We start from the raw sequence: 16,450 nt of genomic DNA on the forward strand, positions 1-16,450 counted from the left end.
AACGAGGTCTCGGTGCCGGGAACAATTCTTTTCCGTCGTGATCGGCCGTGTGCTGAGGGCTGCCCGTGCTTGTCCTCCTGCAGCCCCTGCAGGAAAGGAGGGGGAATTTGCATGTACGTGAACGACCAAGTTAATGTGACTCCTGTCTTGACCCACTCGCATGCCAGTCTAGAATTGATGTGGCTCAGAACCGGCACAGTCAATGATGGTGTTTTGTTCGGTTGCATATATCGGCCCCCATCCGAGCCAGTGGAGTACTGGACTCGGCTTGCCACGGCCACAGAACAACTGGACAGCGAAAATGTTGTATTATTAGGCGACGTCAATGTAGACTTCCTGCATCAGGCATCCAGCGTTTTCCAACACCTTAAGAACACACTTTTACTCCCGTGCGGGATGGCCAATAAAGTCCAGGACGCAACCAGAATCACTGCCTCGACACGCACGTCGATTGACTGCATACTGACGAACATAGACCTCGTCACGTCAGCATCCGTTAAAGACTGTGAGTTCTCAGACCATCGCCTGGTCCTCAGTACTGTCCCATTGCCCACAGCGGGCACACGGAACTCCGACACCGATGGTCAGCAACCAAGCAGACAACGAAGAGACTACCGAGGCTTCGACGCAGACCGCTTCTGCGGTATGTTGTTGTCTTCCAATCTTCATCACTTTGCAACCACTGACCCTGACCTGATGTTAGACGAATGGGCCGAGAAATTTAATGCTGCACTTGATATTGCAGCGCCTTATGTGCCCAGGAAGCGACCGAAGCGGAATCGGAAGACTTGCCCTTTCATGACCAAGGCTCTTCTTGACTTGATCAGGGAACGCAAATCAGCCTTCAAGAAGTTAAAAGCAGCCAACTTTCGTGACATGGTCATAATGGCGCAGTTCAAGAGATTACGTAGTCAGTCCAACAACTTGTACCGTCATCTTCAGAATCGTTACTTCGCGGATCGGTGCAGGACGTATGAACGGGAACCTCGACAGTTCTGGAAAATATTGAACACGATCACCAAGCGTACGCCACAGAGGCAAACAGTTACTATCCCAGCTGAGAGACTAAACGATTACTTTCACGCTATTGTCACCGATAATCATGCCACCTATGATCTGCCAATGGGTCCGGCTAACTCTACGGACCTCAGGACGTTCGAGGCGGTAACTGTCTCAGAAGTGAAAAGGCTAATCAGTGCCCTCCAGAGCCGCAAAGCTCCTGGCCCGGACGGAATTATGCCTTTTTTGCTAAAGGTATCGAAAGACGTAGTCGCCCTTTCACTTACCATTTTGTACAACACTTCCCTCTCTTCTGGACACTTTCCATCCCGGTTCAAAATTGCCCACATCACCCCGATATTGAAGTCAAAACAAGGCCCCCGTAATTGCCCTTCCAATCACCGCCCGGTGTCTCTAACATCTATTCTCGCCAAACTCCTTGAGCAGCTCGTGTTCTCTCGTCTCCAGGTGTTTTTCCAAGAACGTTGCCCGTTCCATGAAGATCAATTTGGTTTCCGGAAGCACCGGTCGACCGAGCAACTCCTCACGAAGGTAACGAATGATTGGCTGCTAGCCCGCGAAGCGGGTCTGCATACAGCTGTTGTTTGCGTTGACCTGAAGAAGGCGTTTGATACCGTGCAACACCAGCAACTTCTCATCGCAATCGCGGCCGTGGGTATTTCTGGCATAGCCCTGGCTTGGTTGCAGTCATACCTCCGTGGACGGCAGCAGCGCGTGGTTACCTACATCGGAACGTCTCCTCTGGTACCAGTTACTAGTGGCGTACCTCAAGGCACCATTCTGGGCCCTGTGCTCTTCAATTTATATGTGCGGAAGCTGCCGCTCACAGCTGATGCTCTTTCCTGCAAGCTGCCGATGTTCGCGGATGACATGACGCTGTATGCCAGTAGAAGGTCGCCAAATGAAGCTGTCGGTGCCGTCAACAAGGTACTTTCAGTGCTTGCTCTAGATCTTGCGGACCTAGGGTTGTCAGTCAACTCTGCCAAAACTGTCGCCATGTTCATTTCCAAACTCCCCCTGCACCTGTCTGTTCCTGTGATACTCAACGATCAGGTATTGACCCGCGTTACCAGCACCCGAATCCTGGGGGTCATCATTGATGACCGCCTAACGTGGTCGCCTCACATTGATTTTGTAATTCGCAAGACATGTGCAAAGGTTGGCGCTCTTCGTCGGTCCTTTCGGCAATTGAGCAGGAAGGCCAGGAGGCAATTTATTGTATCAGTCATTCTACCTGATCTTTTGTACTGTTGTTCGTGTTTTGTAACGAAGCTGTCCGCTAAGGACCGCCAAAGGCTCTCTACTGTGTTCCGCCGTGCTGTACGAGCTGCCTGTGGTGCTAAGTCACAGGACGACATCACGCCATTATTGACCACATTGGCGATTTATCCATTTGAACACTATATGATTCTCAACTTTGCCCAGTTTATTCATAGAAATCATGTCATCATCTCACTGCCTACCCTAACGGAATTATTTCCACCGATCACAACAAGCCTTAGAACTAGAAGCCACTCTAATGCTTCCATTGCCATATCTAAGCACCGGACAACTGATGGAGTAAATTCTTTTTCTAATCGTGCCGCAATTTTCTTTAATACACTACCTGCCGAGTGGCGCAGACATCACCGTACCTCTACATTTGCAAACCAACTCAGGGATCTTTTTAAAGACCCAGTGGCGTTTAAGAAGTATTTTGACCTTCTTTTTGGAATCTGTTGAGTTTCTCGATGATCTTGATAGTTCTTGTACTAAGATTGAAGTTGACTTGGTGTTTGATTACTGTACTGCTTGATGTCTGAATTCCAATTTTTTCTATTTTTTCTTTTCTTTTCCTTTCCTTTCCACTTATCCCGTTATCGGCCCTCTTAAGAGTTGTGTGTATCACTGTTGAGGCATCCGATGGTAAATAAAATAAATACTACTACTACTACAAAGTGGCGCCCTCCAGCTTGACGGCCAGGGTCGTCGAGTACAGCAGGTCGTGTATCAAGCAGAGCTCATCTGGAAGGACAATACCTCTCATGACCTCGAGCAGCTTACGACGACCCACAGTAGCAAAAGCTCTGCTCAGATCCAGGCCCAGGCCATGACACTGCCAGTGGAACCGCTGTGCTCTCGACGCAAGCCAGCAATAATACAATGTATTCTTGCTGGCTTGCGTCGAGAGCATTTACAGCACACAACAGAGACGAAAGAGGCGAAAAGCTGTGTTAGCTGTAACTTAAAGTTCCACGCATCGGAGCGATCATCAGACAGCAGCATTCACTACCGAATTCTCTACGAGCAGGCCTAGATATTTGATGCTAGTGTGGAAGTTAGTGCATATGACCGGGCTTGTTTGTTTTGCAGTAGAATCCAAAAACTACACGCAAAAATTCAGTCACTTTTGCATCAACTGTTGCACCGAAAAATGTTGCTGGCGCAAGGAGAAGCTTGTCGTTTGGAGTGACAAGTGATCACCGCTGCTTTTCCTTGTCAGAGTCAACAATACACTTTGTTCTGCAGCGTTGGGAGTGGTGTTGGAGTAGAAATTGCTGACTAGACGTCGCGGAGGGGCGAGCTTTCCTGCGCAGGTATGAGTTTGGACGTATTTCAGAATGGTCGAGTGGAAAAATTCAAAATTGTTTATTTCAAAAAAACCCCAAAGCAAACCTACCTGCAAAATTTGAGCGAAATCTGAGAGATCGACTTGCACATAATTATGTTCTGGTTTTCTCAGACATGCTCTCTTAAGCGTACATGTATTTATCATTGGGGGAAAATGCTGTAGTGTTTCGTACTTTAGTCTAACCAGACCAACCAGAGAGCCAAGACCTTAGTTCTAACTGTTGTACTACGATAAGACAAAGAACCTAGAACACATGCAATCTACTAGATATATACATACAGGCTAAAGTGGGAAGGAGGAATGGAATGCTAGATCATGTAAGTGGATCATGATGATGGGAATGATATCGGAATGCAAGTATGCATGGACTTCATGCATCTAGTCACATGACACTACACCTCCCTTTCTTTGAGGTTGTAAGAGCAAATATGGCAGTAGATGGAGAAGATACCTAACTGGATGACTTTGAAAATGAAAACAATAAGACCGTTGCAGAAGGGATCCATTACAGAGTTCTGAAAGCACTAGTCTGTCCGAGGGAGTATTCTAGTATAGTGCATTGTACATATATATCCTCTCCTCTTACAAAGAAAAGACCTAAGGGTGTACAGAGGACACACAGGCACCTGCAAGCCATTAGAAAAGAGAACGAGCAAGAGAGGGAGAGACAGAAGAGTGGAGTATTTTGTTGGGAGATACCAAAGTTAGAAGCGATCGGGAGCGTGAACGACACGGCCGCGAGCCGTGCCATACTTATCAGGCTGGTCTTGAGCTGGAGGGGTCGATGGCAAGTTGGGAATTGCAGGACACGGCGGAGTAGAAGGTTGACTGGCTGGGGGATCAGGATCGGTAGTAGCGGCAGAGTGACCAGCAGGCGGCAACTGTTGCGGCGTTGGCATTGGGACAATGTGCCGCCGGTTGCGTCTGAACTGGCCCGATGGGGTTGCTACGATGTAGGAGCGCAAGGCTGGTTGGCTCATCACGTGGCCAGACTCTTCACGATCAGGTAGATACACAGGCTGTTGGGGACACAGAGACGGCAGTGTCCGGGCTGCATGGCGACTGGCATGGTTGGTGCTTTGGCGATCCTTTAAGCGCTGATCCGCGGCACGCAGGTCGCTCTGATCGACTGGATGCGACTGTCGCTGTGTTGGAGAGAGAGGTAAGAGTGACTGCAGCTGGCGGTTCATCAGAAGCTGGGCTGGACTCTTACCATTCTCCAAGGGAGTGTTGCGGTACGCGAGTAGTGCGAGGTGCCAATCAGTGCCCTGACGGAACAGACTTTTGACCGTGCGAACAGCACGCTCGGCCATGCCATTGGCTTGCGGATAGAGAGGGCTACTGGTGACGTGGCGGAAGCCATAGGTGGATGCAAACTGGGCAAATTCAGCACTGGTGAATTGCGGTCCGTTGTCGGTCGTTAGACAGTCAGGGATGCCATGGCGAGCGAACAGTGACTTGAAATGGCTGACTGTACGAGCTGTGGAGAGCGAGGGCATGTCGAGGACCTCGATGAACCGAGAGTAGTAGTCGATGACGAGGAGGTGGTTGCGACCGTCGATGGTGAAGAAGTCTGCGGCCAGATGTTGCCAAGGAAACTCTGGGAGTGGAGTTGAGAGAAGAGGCTCGGGTGGCTGAGAGCGGTGTCGACTGCATTCTTCACATGTTTGGACAAGAGTAGCTATGTCCGACGAGAGCGATGGCCACCAAACGGAAGTGCGGGCCAGGCGTCGGCACTTGGTGATGCCCTGATGACCCTGGTGAAGGCGAGCCAGGATTTCTTGCTGGTGAGCGGGAGGTATGTAGAGACGCTGATCATACAGAAGCAAGCCGTCGTCCGTGAGGCTGAAATGTACGCTGTGCTCTATAAGAAACTGCACTACGGAGGGAGCATCGCTAGGAGCAGGCCAGCCGTGCTGCAGGTACTCGATGATGCGAGCACAGCTATCGTCGTCGCTTTGCCATGCTGAAACCTCTTCCAGGCGTTGCGCAGTGGCAGGCAGAGCCTCAGTGACGTACGACACCATAGCAGCGGTCTCAGCCTCCAGTGTGGCAGTAGCGTCGGCATCTGTGCTGCGCAGAGGAGCTCGAGACAGAGCGTCGGCAATTGCGAGTTGTTTGCCAGGAGTGTGGATAATACTGTAATCGAATCGAAGTAGCCGTAGACGAAACCGGAGGACCCGCGGAGGGAGGTCGTCAAGAGCACGGGTACCGAGCAGAGGGATGAGTGGCTTGTGGTCCGTCTCAATGGTGAATGGCATGCCGAGGAGGTAGTGTGAGAGCCGGTCGCAGGCCCACGTTGCAGCCAGAGCCTCCTTCTCGATTTGCGAATAGCGCGTTTCCGCTGGTGTGAGAGAGCGAGACAAATAGGCTTCAGGACGGACGGACGCGTCGGGCTGGCGTTGTAGAAGCACTGCACCCAGGCCAAAGGAAGATGCATCAGCAGATACTGTGGTGTGGTAGTTGGGAGAGTACTTGGCCAGGACGGGCTCGTTACTCAGTGACGTCTTGATGCGGTCGAACGCGGCACACTGGTCAGCACCCCACTGCCACGGGGTGCCTTTGACGAGGAGAGACCTGAGAGGTTGCGTGATGGAGGCCAAGTCCGGAATGAACTTGCCTAGGTGGTTGGCCATGCCGAGCAGACGGCGGACGGAATGGACATCGGAGCAGGGAGAGAGCTCCTGGATCGCGTGGATCTTGTCTGGATCTGGATGGATGCCACAGCCATCAATCACGTGGCCCAGGAACTTGATCGAGGTGGCATGAAATTGACACTTCTCGCTGTTGAGCGTGACACCGGCGGATTGAAGACGGGCCAGAGCTGGTCGAAGGTTGTCGACCTCCTCCTCGAGGGTGGAGCCGAATGTGAGGACGTCGTCCATCATGCAGATGTTGCCAGGGAGGTCGCTGAGCAGATCTGACATCTGTTTCTGAAAATACTCGGGTGCCGAGGAGATGCCAAAGGGTAGCCGCGTATAGCAGAATCTGCCGATGGGCGTGATGAAGGTGGTTAGAAGCTGCGACTCCGGCGCCAACGGAATTTGGTGAAACCCGCTGTTAGCGTCCAGCTTGGAGAATACCTTGGCATCACCGAGGCGAGCGAGGAGATGGTCCGTGGTAGGGAGAATGTGCCGTTCGCGCTTGACGGCTTTGTTGAGCCGTTTGAAGTCACCGCAGATGCGCACGCTGCCGTTTGGTTTTGGCACAACGACCATGCCGGCACACCAATCTGTCGGTTCGGACACTGGGCGAATGACGCCAGCGTCTTCCATGCGACGGAGGGCTTCAATAACCTTCGGTTCCATGGGCAGAGCAACTCGCCGAGGAGTGGAGAGCGAGTATGGAGGAGCCTCATCGCGAAGTTGAATGGTGTGGAGAGGACCGAAGGTACCTAGGCCCGAGAACAGGTCAGGAAACTCAGCGGCAACAGGAGAGCGAGAGTCTGAAGCTGAGTCACTAGAGGTAGAGGTGGTCTCCAGCACGTTAGCAGGAGCAGGCAGGATGCCGAGTGCCTCAATGGCTGGACGTCCGAGCAGTGGAAGCTTGAGGTCGCGGACCACGTACACCTGGGTGGGCACGGAGTGAGACTGAGATGAGTGAGCTGTGCGCAGGTCAGCTGTAAACCGGCCACAAACATTGAGGCTTGTGTTGTCTGGGCCCCGGAGAGTACGGTTCGATGGGGCGAGCGAGATAGGCAAGTCCAGGGACGTGAACACTGTAGCTGGTATAGCAGTGACATCCGCACCCGTGTCGACCTTCATAGTTATGGCCTTGCCGTGCAGAAGCATAGGGAGATTCCAGCCTGTGCCATGGGTGAGGGTGCCCAGAAATGCGTCAGCAGTACTCAGTGCCGAGCTAGAGGAATCACTGTGGCTGGAGAGAGAATGGACACCTGTGCCCCGCGGGGACTGATGAGTGCCCTGTCGTGCAGAAGAACCGGAGGAACCAGATGGTGGCGAAGAGCGGCACACTCGTTGAAAGTGGCCTGTCTTGCCACACCCTTTGCAGGTTACACGACTTGCAGGACATCGTGCGCGGGGATGTGACTCGTATCCGCACCAAGGACAAGAATCAGATGATGGAGTCGAGTGGCGCGAGCAGCTGGGAGCATCACGCAGCGGAGGACGATCGCGACTAGAACGCAGCCGCCCCTGATCCTGGCGGACAGCAAACAACGACTGATCAGCTGCTGCACGTACCGTCGTTTGTTGCTCCTTGATGGCAGCGCTTTGGCGAGCGTGAGCCAGCGCCTTCTCCAGCGTCATATCCGAATCCATTTGCAGGCGTTCAGAAAGACGTGCATCTGCTAACCCTGCGATCAACCGGTCCCGGAGCATCTCATCGTGCATGGCCTTGAAGTTGCACCTATCTGCCAAGCGGTAGAGATCATTTACGAATGCATCTAGTGACTCCGTGGGCTGTTGGGTGCGCTGATGGAAACATTTGTTGCTCCTTGATGGCAGCGCTTTGGCGAGCGTGAGCCAGCGCCTTCTCCAGCGTCATATCCGAATCCATGACACTACAAATGCGCTTGCTCCATGTTATTGTAGTATTCTAATTATACCTCATGGGTGCTATAATTACTAGCAGTCGTTCATTGCCAATATTGATTTGAACCTGCGTCTACATTGTACATGTACTACAAACATGGAACTGAGAAGTTTTCGGCCCAGAATATAACATTTATTGTTCTCCTCCTAAGCGCTTTTCCTGTTGCCTTATAAGAAATACTAGGAGGGAACGATTGCAAGAGTTGTGATGCAAAGCTAGTCTGAACTGCATTCAGGGTTAGTAGGCCTCGGCCTGGATCATGAATAACGTTGTTCATGGATTATGCTGACATCCAGGTCAAGGGCTAAAAAGCCCAGGAACCATGGCCTCATCTAGTCTTCATGTGCACTATAACAATCTGGCGGACCATTCAATGCTTTTGACGGAAAAATTGGAGTAACACCACAAGGAATGCACGGAATGATCAGCTTACCTGAAAAATAGCAATTCCAAGAATTGTGGAAAATTGTCCAAGTTTCTGTCCTAGTTTTATTTTTGTAGGCCTAAAATGCACGGTAAACCTCCTAAAATTATATTTCCAGTTTCCAGGAAGTATGAGGATCCCAAAAATAGAATAAAAAGGGGATGTCCATGAAGAAAATATGAAGCTGTGCACCCAATTGTACTTTGTGGACTGACATTTGTGCGAAGTTCCTTTTTTGTATCAAAATTGCTTTTTTCCTGAACAGTCAATGTTGATTGCCAGATTTAATTGCTCAAATCCTCCACTGTGATGCGTGGAAGAACTTGCAATCACACAGAGAAGCCAGGAGACTGGTATATCTGAAATATGACCCCAAAACATGCAAATTTCGGCCGAATTCAATAAATACACCCACCCCTAGAAATACACCTGAAACAGCCTTATCATCACGGAAACACACCATGAATGTTTTGTGGAGTAGCATGGGATGATACAGAGTACCCTCAACCACAAAAAAGGAAGGGTTTATGAAAGAAAAAAAATCACCCCCAAAGGTATGGAGCCTTCTTTAACACAAAACTGTCAGAGATTGTGACAGAGATTGTGCTCGTTTTCGTTGCCCTTACCTTCCCTCCTTTGGTCTATCCTTAACCTTGAACTTTCCGTGTTGGAAGTAGGCACCGGCGGATTAGGCCGGCATAATTACTGGCATAATTGGGTGGTTGAAAATTTGGAGCATAATTTGGCATCCTTTCGGAGGTTTTTTTATTTTATTTTTTTACTAGAGCCACGTAAACCCGTCATGTGTGAGCCATGAATAAGGGGAGTGGTGGCGTGGTCTGGGACGCTCTGCCGACCTTGGGTCTCGGCTTCATCACAACCAGGCGCGCCAATAGCAGAGAGAGAAAGAGAGGGAGAGAGAGAGAGAGAGAGAGAGAGAGAGAGAGAGAGAGAGAGAGAGAGAGAGAGAGAGAGAGAGAGAAAGAGAGAGAGAGAAAGAGAGAGAGCGGGGAGGGTTGGGGAGCAAGAGAACTAAATAAAGCATAATAAAAAAATGAGAGAGAGAGAGGGAGAGAGAGCGAGCGAGGGGGGGGGGGGGGGGTGGGGGCAAGAGAGGGGGAGAGAACTAAATAAATTATAATTATATAATGCGAAAGGGGTGCACATTCAGATCCAGAGAAAAGAGTAAGCAGGGCACGAGGCGTATGGCAATATGCAGCAGTGTGTGGGCAGATGTGCATACATCTTACAAAGTGTCAGTGGCCCAGTGCCATTGCTGGGCATGGAGGTGCTGGAAGACAGACACTTTGAAACTTTGCAGCCCTTTCCAGTCAGGTGGCTGGCTGAGGACGGCGGGTGGCAGGGCATTCCATACAGGGACAGCACAGGCGGGGAATGCAGCTTTCCCGGCTATTGACAGGTAGCCCTGTCTCAAGCTGGTAGTTATGCATGTCGAGACGGACGAGAGAGAGACCAGTGGGTCGAACATGGGCTGGTCTGGGGGGGGGGGGGGCTTGAGAGGGAGGCAAGAGCTGACGAAGTGGGCTGGTAGGATTGGAGCACAGTAGCTTGTAAATGTAGGTACACGCAGCTACCATGCGCCGGATAGACATGCTTTGCAGCATTGCGCCGGGGCCAATCAAGTGGAGGGCTGAGCGTTGCGTCTGGTCAAGTCGCTGCAAGTGACAATCTGCTGCGCCCATCCAGACCAATGGGCAGTACTCCATTACTGGGCGTACAAACCCACGGTACACTGTAGCTCGGCTGCGAGAATCCAGGAGCGGCGAGGCCTTCCGCAGGAGCCCAAGACGCTGGCGTGCTCTAATGGCAATGGTACGGAGGTGGTTGCGGTGGGAAAGTTGGCTGTCCAAGGTTACCCCAAGAAGCTTGAGGTTACTCTCTCCATTCAGGGGGACACCCGCAAACTGTACTGCTGGGAGGTCCAAGGCTAAAATTTATATATATAAATTAGCGGTGATGGTCAATAGTCATAGCCTGGGACTTGGCTGGCCCGAACGCAATTCTCCAGCTGGTGCCCCAATTCACAAGGGCATCGAGAGCATTTTGCAGGACTGTCGAGCTGTGGTCAATGGTATCCATGGTGGACAGGCACTGAAACAGCGTTGTGTCGTCGGCATAAGCGGCCAGATCTACACCTGGTGGAATGTGGTCATCCGCATCGTTCGTGTAGAGGAGGAACAGTATCGGTCCCAACAAGCTACCTTGCGGAACACCGGCTGGAGGTAGGAGCATAAACTACATGATTGTACCACAGTTCTAGTATGTAGGCTACAGAATTGTGTACAATGCACCTGATCAGCGCTGTAATTTTTTTTTTTTTTTTTTTTTTTTTTTTACTACGTTCACATAACCAGCTCGAAAAGAATAAGGAAAGACAATGGTACGGAGACTAGGACAAACGTGACAACTAATGAGCAGGCGCTGCACCGAGACGCAGCAGTGATGGTGGGGCATTGATGACTCTGCCGACCTGGGGTCTCGGCGTCACGGCCAAAAACACGCACCAAAAACAATGAAAAAAGAAGAAGATAGAGCTGTACAGGTGAGAAAGATGCAAAAACCCAAGGCTCAACACGAGCGATTGTGGGGGAGAAACTGTCTTAGCGTCATACTATTCATAGGGAATCGACTGCCCAGAGCCAGTTTGTGCTGCGAAGATGGCGGTAAACATTCGTTTTGAATGATTGCATTCTCTTGCTGTGGGGAGGCTGGGATAGGAGAGCTGCAGGGAGGGAGTTCCAATCGCTGATGCTGCAGTGTGGGAACGAGCGCTTCAGTGCCAGCGGGGCAGATGCAGGCAGCTGGTGTTGGAGCTGGTGGTCATGGCCACTGACAGCACCGTGCTCGCTGCGAGTTCTGGGGTTGGTAGAGATGATGTGGCGCGGTGGCAACACAGAGAGCAGCTGCGGAGGACCAGGCAAGTAGTGCAGCTTGTACAGGCAGGCAAGCGAGGCAACAGTGCGGCGGATGGCCAGGCTGGGTAGGTGTGCCCCAGGGCCGATAGCATGAAGCGCGCGGCGCTGAACATTGTTCAGACGCTGGAGGTGACTCTGCGCAGCTCCCATCCATACAAGAGGCGCATACTCCATGACTGGTTGTACGAACGCCTTGTATACGGTCGTCCGGCCGGCGGGGGTGAGTATGTGGGCGGCTCTGTTTAGGACCCCAAGCCGTTGGCGTGCACGGGTGGCTACGGAGCGTAGGTGATCACTGAAGGTCAACTTGGCGTCCACCTTCACACCAAGGAGGGTGATGGTGGTTGTCTCGGGCACCAGTGTGCCACCAAACAGGAGTGGGGGGAGATCTAAGCCGGTACGTCTGAGGGTGGCTGTCATGGCCTGGGATTTGGTCGGTTCAAACATCACTTTCCATGTACGACCCCACTCGTGCAGTCGGTCAACGGACACCTGCAGTGACTGCGCGGCCACTGTTGGGGTCTGCTGGGAGGTGACTAAGCTGTACAAAGTTGTGTCATCAGCATAGGCTTCCAAGCTGGCGCCGTCAGCGAGAACATCTGGCGCGTCGTTGACGTAGGCCAGGAAAAGCGTTGGTCCAAGGATGCTTCCCTGGGGGACTCCAGCGGAGGTCGTATACCTAGATGACGTTTGCCCTCCAACGAGGCACTGTAGGGAACGGGTGTCCAGGTATGACGCCAGCCATCTCTGAAGCGGACCATCTATGCCTAGGCTACGTACCTTGTGGAGGAGGCCGACATGCGAGACACGATCAAACGCTCCTGCGATGTCCACAGCAAGGATACGAGCCGCCCCTCCACAGCCCACAGCGCTTGCCCAGGCAGTTTGGAGAGCTTGCAAAGCGTCCGATGTTCCGAGGCCTCTGCGAAATCCAAACTGGTGCGACGTGAGCAGATGATGGTCTTCAAAATAGTTTACGATGTGTCTGTTTACAAGAGTTTCCATTACTTTCGAGATTATGCACAATAAGGATACGGGCCTGTAGTTCTTAAGGGTTGAGCGGGAAGATCGCTTGTGGATCGGAACCACGTTGGCCGTCTTCCACATCCTAGGTTGCACTCCAGACCGGAAGCATAAAGCAAATAACTTGGACAGTGGCTCTGCGAGCTCATGAGCACATTCCTTAAGGACGCGAGCAGAAATACCGTCAGGCCCGGTAGCCTTGGAGACGTCGAGCCTTGCCAGGAGGCGGCGGACAGCCTGTGGGCGGAAGCGGATGGATCGAAGAGGTCCTGGTAATGATCTGTTTGGTAAAGGGTTTGGAGGTCATGCAGATAGTGTTTTCAGTGAAACTTGCAGGGGTTTTATGAGGTGTCCCGAAGTGGACGAGATAGTGCTGGGTAGTCCGCAAACGGACTCTGCGTACATGTACATTATTCATGATACGAAGTCGTGACCTCGGGATTTTAGCAGCCGTGGCTAGCCGGCTGTGCTGACAATGGATATTGATTGCTCTAATAATTAGAAAATATCAAGTGAGGTATTGTTGATGTTCGATCATGATGGAAGGAGAGGTGGAGCTATGAGAGAGATGAGCTGATTATTCGCAGGGTGAGGTTGACATCGGTTGGACGAGGATGACGATCACGAAGACAGTCAGTTGAACATGATAATTTTGAAAGGTAACTCAAACAAAATTTAGCAATGAAAAATATTTTTACAAAAGAAGTTGTAGTGATTAGAAGATGCCATGTTTTCTCTTTTCTTTGTTGATCTCTAGCATGCATGGACACCTTGGTATGGGGATACTCATGTATTTTGTTGTACTTATGGCCACTTGCAAGTACATGTACGAAAAACGCACAATTTTTCAAACTTTGAGGCTCCATAAGTACAACAAAGTGAATGTCTATCCCCGCGTGCCAAAGCATAATAATTATGAGGATTTTGCGAGCATAATGCGAGAAGCCATGAAAGCATAATTCCATGTATTCGCGAGCATAATCCGCTGGAGCCTAGCTGGAAGGCTGTTGGTTAGCGCTACGGAGATGTGAAGTTATCTGTCAGGACCTCGAATGTCCCAGTACGGAGATGAGAAATTATCTGTGAGGACGTCGAATGTGACTGTATGCTGTCAGTTTGGTACCTAGTAGTGGCACTTTCTGACTGTGTATAGTATCTGTTCACTGTGGTGGACAGTTCCTATTAACTCGTATCCATAGTCGAGTATGTCAACATAGTAAAAAAATATATAAAAACTCCGCAAAGTCAGTTCGTCGGAACATCATGTATCTCTTTCTGCTTGTAGCTGCTCTTTCAGACTGGTCCAAATCTATCAACGGATCGGCGTCTACTTCAGTATCTCTACTAGCCTGGTGACGCCATCCTCAGAGCCTGAGCCACAACGAGAAACTCATTTTCGGCCGTTCGATATTCACTTCGCCTCCATGGCTCTTTATGTTTTCGACAAAAACCTTTTCTTCCTTGTAAATTCTTGCAACAGCTTGTGGGTGGCCTCACGTACATATTCGTACACTGACCTGACTACGGTCATAGTCATTGCTACATCAAGTGCTAAAAAGTGTTACATGTCTACACAAAGTGATCCACAATCCATTACCACACCGGCACAAGGAGGATTGCACCTGCGTCATGAGTGATGTCATGAGTGATGTAATGAGTGATGTCATGAGTGATGTCATGAGTGCAGCCGATTGTTGCCAAAAGGCGGGGATTATTACTAGTATCCACTATGAGTATGAATCTCCAATTGCTGCTCAAATCTCACAAAACGCTCGTATTCTTCCTTTGTAATGCTCAACAATGCTCGGATGCTCGCATAGTCTTATAATAATAATTATTATTATGCGCATTCCCGCGTTGAAGTGTAGCAGCAGTATGCTGCTTCCACAGCTTCGCTTATGCAGAATGGCTTGGGTGAAAGGAGAGGGGAGCGAAAGCAACAAGGCAACCAACATCTATGAAATAGGTCATAATAACATGAAGAGAACCAACCTACATATGCATGATTGCACAAGAATGGAGACGACAAATGGCTATAATCGGTCGACAATGTGACGAAACATAAAATTTAGTTACTCAATACAGGTTCCACTAAATTACAAGAGAACAACGCTACAACATTAGAATTGCCGCTAAGTTATCGCAAGTGTAGAGAACGAGTCCAATACAAATGAAAACCATAAACAAACTGTCCCGAAGTTATTTTGGGAACAAATTGTACTACATGTACTTGCTGACAATGACGCTGAAGGAACACGAATTTGAGTTGAATACGCACGAAGTCTTGTACATTTACATGTACATCATTATGCGCCGGTGTTGTGGAGTAAGCAGGTACGTCGGTCACCAATCCAGCTTCAGGTCCGCGCTCGCTTCAGCAGAATGTTGCCCGCGTTTGCTTTGCCTCCACACGGATAGACGACCAGCGCAGAGTCCCGGAGCTTCGTGGCCGTAAGTAAGGTCTTGATATTCGCCGTTAGTGCCCTCAAGTCTCAGTCCACCTCTCACAGCAAGCCGCTCTATGAAAATCTTTCTCTCTCCATTTCTCTCTCCATTGGAGTGCTCCCCAGTTGCGCAAGGAGAGTAGAGAAATCTCACCTCATAATGTCGAATACAATGCCGGCACTATCCGCTGGACCCTACACAGGAAGGTCATGAAGTAAATTGAAATCATGCGGGATGCAACCAGTGCGTTAAAATCCAAAAGAAAACACTCCACTACCTGGATAGGTAAGTGAAAGAATCTACTATAAAAGTTCAAAGCTCCCAAAAGGTCAGAACAGTTTCTCCAGTACCGGTAGTGGGCAGCTTGCAGAAGATAGATGCTTTACTACTTGTACTACTGTGTCACTAATTTTAGATCCTTCTTTCTGCAAGTCCTGCTGCTACGCCTGTTTGAAATGGCACCAACTGCAGTAAAATCAGTGTCAGAAACGAGCTACTTCAAAAATCCAGACCCGGTAACCTTTTTCGTTGTTCTCTTCCAAGCTGTGTTGTACATAGCGTCCAATGGCGAGCTTCGTGTGAATCCGGACTGCAAGCAATCACGTAATGGAGGGCCAGACGGTATGTCGAGGCTGTGCGAGACCATGGATAATGGCAAGAAGCGTTGTCTGTATGCGGCTGCATCTGGGAAATATTTCCTCGCCATGGACCCCAAGACTGGTATGCTGACCACTACTCGAATCACTCAGGACAAACCAAAGACTAGTCCACCTCAAGACGAACTCTGCCTTTGGTTCGAGGAGCAAATCGTACCCAACACGCCTGTCTTCACTAGGAGAATCATTGGATGCCCCTCTAGCACGCGTTACGAACTCTCCTTCGACGGTAGTATCATCAGTGTGTCCAGCATCTGCTCTGCGACTACCGGCAGACGTCCCTTCTCCCAGAGCCGTAGCACACCGAAGAAGACAACGACCAGCAGAGAAAGTCAAATACAGGTTGGACCAGCAAGGCCGAGAATATGCCTCGACACAACAAGCATTAAAACTACTTGCCCAGGTGTGCTTATGCAATCTTACCATCTCAACTGGTCGGCTTGTACTTGAAGTAGTCACACCTAACTTTGACCGCTGTACGAGTGTTTCTCCAAAAATCTAGTCGAAGGTTTTTGTGAAACTTTCACATCCGCTCAAGCATTTTGTGATGTTCTTGATAATAAATGTAGATCGATCCTGTACTCCGTGTTATTTTCATGCTATACGTAGTTTACTATCGATACCCATATCTATTAGCTCTATTTAATGCCTTTTTCTTTCTTTTTTACTATTATTCACAAACCCAACTCGTAAAATAAATAATTATGTGGACAAAAACAAACAGCTACTGAGTAGGGGCTGCACTGGGCAGCAGTGATGGTGAGGTACCAGGGCCTCCACT

At 50.2% G+C, this 16,450-nt stretch overlaps 1 protein-coding gene across 1 annotated transcript; it reads right to left on the bottom strand.

Moving 5' to 3' along the window:
- Positions 1-4,335: 4,335 nt before the first annotated feature.
- On the bottom strand, positions 4,336-7,899 carry LOC135829068 (uncharacterized protein K02A2.6-like). Its single transcript, XM_065341473.1, has one exon. It carries the CDS (start codon positions 7,897-7,899, stop codon positions 4,336-4,338), a length of 3,564 nt encoding a protein of 1,187 aa, XP_065197545.1.
- Positions 7,900-16,450: the final 8,551 nt, after the last annotated feature.

This window comes from Sycon ciliatum, chromosome 13 (genome assembly GCF_964019385.1).
Source record: "Sycon ciliatum chromosome 13, ocSycCili1.1, whole genome shotgun sequence".
Classification (NCBI taxonomy): Eukaryota; Metazoa; Porifera; class Calcarea; order Leucosolenida; family Sycettidae; genus Sycon; species Sycon ciliatum.